Here is a 6,431-nt window from a genome sequence, read left to right as displayed (position 1 = left end):
GCATTTATGGGAGACTTGCTTAGAGTTTCAGGGTTAATCCATGGTCATCATGGTGAGAGCGTGGCTGCAGACAGACAGGTAGGACACTGGAGCGACAAGGGAAAGCTTATACTACATCAATAGCTCTCTGCGGGTGTACTGGTACATGTGGTCCTTTTAAAGGGGAGAGGAGGGGAGAGGGAAGGGGAGGGAGGAAAGAGGAGAGGAGAGGAGGGGAGGGGAGAGAAGGGGAGGGGAAAAGAGAAAAGAGAAGAGAAGAGAAGAGAAGAGAAGAGAAGAGAAGAGAAGAGAAGAATCAAGACTGTTTAACAGTGATCCAATTTTGGAAGCCCCCATTAGAAGGCTTCCTAAAGTATAGATTGCAACATGAATTCACAGACAGGTGTTAACTTGGGGTGTGGAAATAGAATAATGGTCATCTATACTTTTACCTAAAAAGTTATTTCCTAAGCAATTTCACAAGGGAAATAAGAGTGGAGTTTTTGTGTCCTTGTTTAACCTTGGCAATCTAAAGAAAAACTTATTATTTCTCAGACCTAACCGATTCACTTTTTATTTCAGACTACCCTCAGAAAGATCTTTACTGTCCCTTTCTTTATTTGTGGGAATACTATAGTATTAGGGAGTCAGGAGCCAGGGCAAGTGCCCAGACAGCAAAAGCTGAGAATAAGGTTTCCATGCACCTGAACTTTCGTGCCTCTGTGATGGCCTCTCTTCTCTGATGCTCCAGTGATTGGTTTAGGGGGTGTGTCTGTGTGTGTGTGTGTGTCTACCCTATCTATCTATCTATCTATCTATCTATCTATCTATCTATCCATCTCCCTCCATCTATCGAGACAGAACCCCAGCCCATGCTGGCCACAAACTCCCTATGTAGCCAGGGATGACCTCGATACCTGTTCCAGCTCTCTGAGTCCTCTGACTACAGGCATGTGCCACATGCCCTGTTTCATGCTGTGCTGGGGCTCACACCCAGGGCTCTGTGTGTGCCAGTTCAGCATTCTAACAACCTGAACTACACCCTTAGCCCCAGTTCTAGTTCTTGGATCTTCAGATCTGTCCAAAAAACTCATCTTGGGCCAACGGAGCGATTCCTGACTGGGATGTGGGGTGAGATAGACTACCGTGCGCCAAAGCCACTTTAAGGGGTGTATCACCTTTTGGATTTCATGAGCTTCCTCAATGTTTCTGCTTTTCTGTTGCAGCATTTTCTCAATGTAACGGAGCCCGTTGTTAATCCTCTCTATTTTCTTCCTCATGACGCTTGATGGTGAGTTCTTTGAGACTTCACTGCTCATCTGTGACAAGGGAGAAAGTCACAGTTGGTTTACAGTTTCAGGTCTTGACTCTAAATAGTACTCGCTTTTTTTTTGACTTGAAAATATTTTAACATGGGATGGGGGCTCCAAACCATACTGTTAACGTATTAGTGACAGGCCAGATAAGCAGACTAGCCTGTCTGTGTGGGCAGCTGTTTCCTGACTTTTTTAGTATAATCTAGAAGTAAATTTATTTAAATAAAACTTATGTTATATTTGGAAGTACTACTGAGAGGGCTCTTGGAAGCATCAAATTACTAATAGGAAAGAATTTTCTAATAGAAAAGGCTTCCTTAGACCTGCTGAACTTTATAAGAGAATCTTTGACACAGCTCTGTGTTTAACAAGACCAAGCTTATTCTTAGGCCAATTTAAAACAAATGTAATCTCCATTTTCCTGTCCGGCTAGGTGAAGCCTCCTCAGACTATTTCTTAGTGATGGAAAGCCCTGTTTTTGTCCTCTGCTGTTTCCTAGCAACCAGAGCTCTGGCCACTGAGCACAACACGTTTTTCTTTTTAATCTAAATGGTTTTCTTAAGAAAATAACTTGTGTTAGGAAAGATTAAGAGTATTGAATATAGTGTTTTTCCAAAGGTCTGGCCGGTGTGTTTTCTTATTTTTTAAGCTACTGTTGATAAGTAGCCATAAGATATCCACATAATACTATACACACAAGCTGAGGCAGAAACTACCCCAGTGCAGATAAAGATGGATTCGTAGAAGCTGAAACCCGGGCTAATGGCTAACTCAGTGCCAAGCCCACACACCAAAGTGTTGGTAGAACTTGACCCGAGAAGCCTCCGGTCTCCAGTGGTAAGCTTTATCATACAATGAGCTGGTGATACCTTCATCTTATACTCTTATTCATAGACCATATACTATATTAGAGATCATTATTTTAAAATATCAGTTTAATATTTTAGATTTACTTTACATATAAGAGTATTTTGCTTTGTGTATGTATGCAGACCACGTGGGTGCCTGGTGCCTGAGGAGGTCAGAGGACGACATCAAATCCATTGGAACTGGAGAGAAAGATGGTTGTGAGCCACCGTGTAGGTCCTAGGGAATGGACCAGGGTTTTCTGTAACAGCAACAAGTGTTCTTAACCACTGAGCCATCTCTCTGGCCTCTGAGCTCTTACTTGAATCCTACATACATTTTAAAAGTTGATTAACATTTGCCCATGTAATACAGTACCAAACAACGAAATTGCTGATATGGACAGTGACTCTCTTGATTGACATTCATACTACCATTTAGACACACAAGGGAAGATTATGATGCAGAGGTAAGCAGCCGTCTGAATTACAGACATGATAAGATATGTGGCTGTGGTCTGGACTCTTGTATTTCCTTGAGACTCACAACTCCATTTGTCACAAACATACAAGTTTATAATGGAAAACTTCACCCTTAAACATGAAAGACTATTTTTTTTAAAAAAAAATTATTAACTTGCTTTGTAGGGATTTTCACATAAAGTCATAAAAATAACACCAAGTTTCTCTCAAAATATTTGGTAGTCTCAAAAAAAAAGAAATAATAATAACCCTTGAGCAAAGTTCCAATAGTGTTAAATCAAAATATCTGTTGTAACATATTAGGAGACTGTGTGCTTATATACAAATCACATGTTCTGAGAAATCTGCCTCGGAATTAGTTAATGGCTCATGCTAAGATCTGAGGGCTTTGTTCGTTTTCTTTGTTTGTCTCACCCTGCAACCCAAGCAAGCCTCCAATATCTGGCAATCTCCTGCCTCAGCCTCTGGCATGCAGGCATAACAGATATAAGCCATCATAACCAGCACTAGTATCTAAGTTTGAAATCTGATTCCTGTATGCATCTCCATTTCATAAGAAAATCTATATAGCTCTACGTATCTATACAGTTGGTTGTGTACACTATAACCAACTTTATTCCCAGGCCACTCTAAAAGCAAAATTAATCTTCATCCTTCTACCATCTAGGCAAAACCACCTCCTCCCAGTAGCTAACAGAAAGCCCTGTTTTTCTCTGTGATGTTTCTAGTGTATGTTTCTACTGGCAGTTTGTTTTACTTATCAAAGTATGGGAATTCTAAGCTTTAATGACAAAACATAAAACTCTCCGGTGGACATAGGACCAAACACAGTTTTCTTCTGTTGGTCTGAAATGCCTAATAAAAATGTCTTGCTGAGTGCCTGTTTCCAGCACAACGGGACAACACACACCCTCTCTTCAGACCTGCATGCTAAGGTGAAAAGTTTTCCCAGCGCGTTTTGTGAGAACTCTATCCACATCACCATTAAACAGACATCACGTGCTGAAATGCTATCAAGTGAGCAACAAAATCTATATTCCTACTGTCCTTGGCTGTTTTTTCACTGTTTAGGGGGAATATTTTTCAAAACAAAATATTGCACATGTCCCCAGTTCTTAAAGATCTTTAGAATAAATAGTAATGTAAAAACATAATAATAATAATAGCAAGTCAAATAAAAGATAATACAAATTATTAAAATGTAAAGGGGGAAAACTAAGACAACTGGTTAAAAAAAAACAACAGATGATCTGAAACTGTGGTACCTACACAATTTATTCCTAGTACCTTTATCTCATTACTTAATACATGAGCTCCATCAAACCAGGCAGAGCTGAAAGTAGAGAAATTAAAAGTGACAATCAAAGGATATTTTCTTATTCCCATTCACCCATCCCGATCAACAGCGAGCACACACACACACACACACACACACACACACACATCCTCACTACCTTCTCATCAGCATCTTCGAGGGCACTCCTGCATTCTTCCACCTGGGATTCGATCTCCGCAGGGACTATGCTGTACATCTCGGAATACTTGATGCGCAGTTTTTCCATAATGCTCTCGAAACTCAGCTTGCCTTTCTGAAGAATGCTCTGCAGCTCCTAAAACCATCAACAGAGTTTCAATACTTACAGAACCTGGGAAAAAGTTTAGCCATAAAGAAAAGTGAAAGCAGATTTCCAGGGTCCTCTCTAAACCAGCCAGCTTTAACATGACAAAAGCTCCCTATTGATACAAGCAGACGAAGCCCTGGAGATATGGGGCTTTAGTCAGACGATGCTTTCTGATTTGTAAGAATCGAACTTGATAGCTCTCCATGGTGTCAGGCTCTGGTGCCAGAAAGACAGGAGAAAAGCCTCCGCTTCTGGAGCCCAGACTGACGGGATCTCAGTAACCTCCAATCAGCTGAAAAGTAATGAGTGGCCAGAAGTTTCGAAGAAGGTTTTCCCTGTTGTTATTAACTTGTGGCGATTTCCACTTCTTCCGACATTATCATCATAATGAGTCAAGGCCACCGAGAGCACTATGCTTGAAGCAAAAGTGTCCGTTTCATGTAATTAGACAGCCAGGCAGAGCCCCACTCCTTTCAAAAGGGAGGGTTCCCGTTCCTGGTAAAGAATGTAGGTTTCAGGAGATAAAAGCGCGGTGAACAAACGGCCCATTGGCTGTGGCCTAGAAACAGAAGCTGATCTGTGTTCTCCTGCGGCAGTCAGAAAGGGGAAACTCACCCGTCTGGGAAAGCTTCCCCAAGACTGAGTGGAAAACCTACTCACTGATTTTTCTGGGCTTTTGTGTTCTTTAGCTCTCTAGTGACTGTTGGGCAGCCCCGGGTCCCAGCCCCGAGGAACAGTTCCCAGTCTCAATCCCGTGACTGAACACCACTGAACACCCTGCTCCTGGTCTTTATCCTCCATCCTGACTGACATGCCTAGAGAGGGAAAGCCAAAGAGTGTGGTGCAGTCACCAGTGGGGAGGGTGGGGCGGTGGGGCGGTGGGGCGGTGGGGTGGTGGGGCGGTGGGGTGGTGGGGTGGCGGGGCGGCATTCTGTTCTTCCCACCCAGGTCTCAGTCCACAGCTGCTGACTGAGACAATGGCTTCTCCACAGAGAAAACTTTTGAGAGTGACAGTAGACTTCCGCTCTTCACCACCATACCCAAGGGCTGTGTGGTTAACAAGGGCATGAGACTTCGCATAAAATCCTCATAGTCAGGGCGGAGCGGCTGTTTGGTGGTCATGAGTACTGGCTGCTCTTAAGAGGACATAGGTTCAGTTTCCAGCACTCACACGGCAGCTCACAACCAAATGTAACTCTGGTTCCAGGAGCTCCAACAAACAAGTACACACACATAGCCATAATGAATAAAAAAAAAGAGGGTTGAGAGATGGCGCGATGGAAAAGAGCTCTTGTTCCTCTTGTAGAGGAGCTGAATTTGGCTCCTAGCACCCACCCGGTGGCTCACAGCCACGCTACTCCAGTTCCAGGGCATTCAACCCTCTCTTCTGGCAGCCATGGGCACCAGGCACACATGTGGTGCACATACATGCATACATTTAAGCAAAACACTCATATACATAAAATATTAAAATAAGTAACTCTTCAAAAATTAAATTTTTTTTTTTAAAGTTCCCAAAGTCATTTTTTGGACTAAGACTAGGATGAAAGGTGGCCCTGAAGAAAGGAGCTCTCAACATGATCGTCCATGTGCACGTACCACCTCTCAAGAGCGGAGATGCCAAGTCCGAACAATATTCTCATCTGTGAGCTGAGGCCTCTGATCCCCAGACACACTGGAAACATGGTGAAAAGCAGGGCTGCAGAGTGCTGAGTGACCTGTCCCTCACTGGCACTCTGGCTAGTGAGTTATCTCTCCATAGGACTCCAACAGAAGACCGTGGACCAGTCTCAGCCACTTACACGAACTCTTCCCTCCTGCTTACCTCAAACTGCTCTGCCCGTTCTGGGTGGCCTTCCGATGCCAAATTTGGGAAAGAAGTTGAGATCTGTTCAAAGACACGTTTCACGTCTTTTATTTCCTTTATGAAAGACTGCTGTGCCTGGATTTCGGCCTGGACCAGGTCCTTATTCTTTTGAGCTGTCTGAAGAAGCCTGAAATTACATCAAAAAAGAACTCATAAAGAATCCATAAAAGAACGGTTTCCTCCCTAGTACCAGTTTTTAGTGATTTATTCTCAAACATACATCAAATACAATCAACAGTGTCCCCCAACCTCTCACCCCGAGTATCCTCTCTGCACAGTCCAACTACCATCTCTAGCTTCCATCTGTCCCACATGATCC

At 43.2% G+C, this 6,431-nt stretch overlaps 1 protein-coding gene across 8 annotated transcripts in view; it reads right to left on the bottom strand.

Annotated features, from left to right (window-relative positions):
* Nucleotides 1–6,431, bottom strand: part of Syne2 (spectrin repeat containing nuclear envelope protein 2) — a 304,126-nt gene that overhangs the window by 128,168 nt on the left and 169,527 nt on the right. For all 8 annotated transcript variants that reach the window (XM_029540662.1, XM_029540656.1, XM_021202357.2 and 5 more), the window contains exons 53-55: nt 6,071–6,239; nt 4,078–4,233; nt 1,158–1,298 (exon numbers count right to left, since the gene is read on the bottom strand). In XM_029540662.1, coding sequence (XP_029396522.1) covers nt 1,158–1,298; nt 4,078–4,233; nt 6,071–6,239 — 466 coding nt within the window. The remainder of the gene's footprint in view (nt 1–1,157; nt 1,299–4,077; nt 4,234–6,070; nt 6,240–6,431) is intronic.

This window comes from Mus pahari, chromosome 7 (assembly GCF_900095145.1).
Source record: "Mus pahari chromosome 7, PAHARI_EIJ_v1.1, whole genome shotgun sequence".
Taxonomy (NCBI): Eukaryota; Metazoa; Chordata; class Mammalia; order Rodentia; family Muridae; genus Mus; species Mus pahari.
The sequence above is the reverse complement of the archived record's forward strand: the minus strand, read 5'-3'. Positions and strand labels throughout refer to the sequence as shown.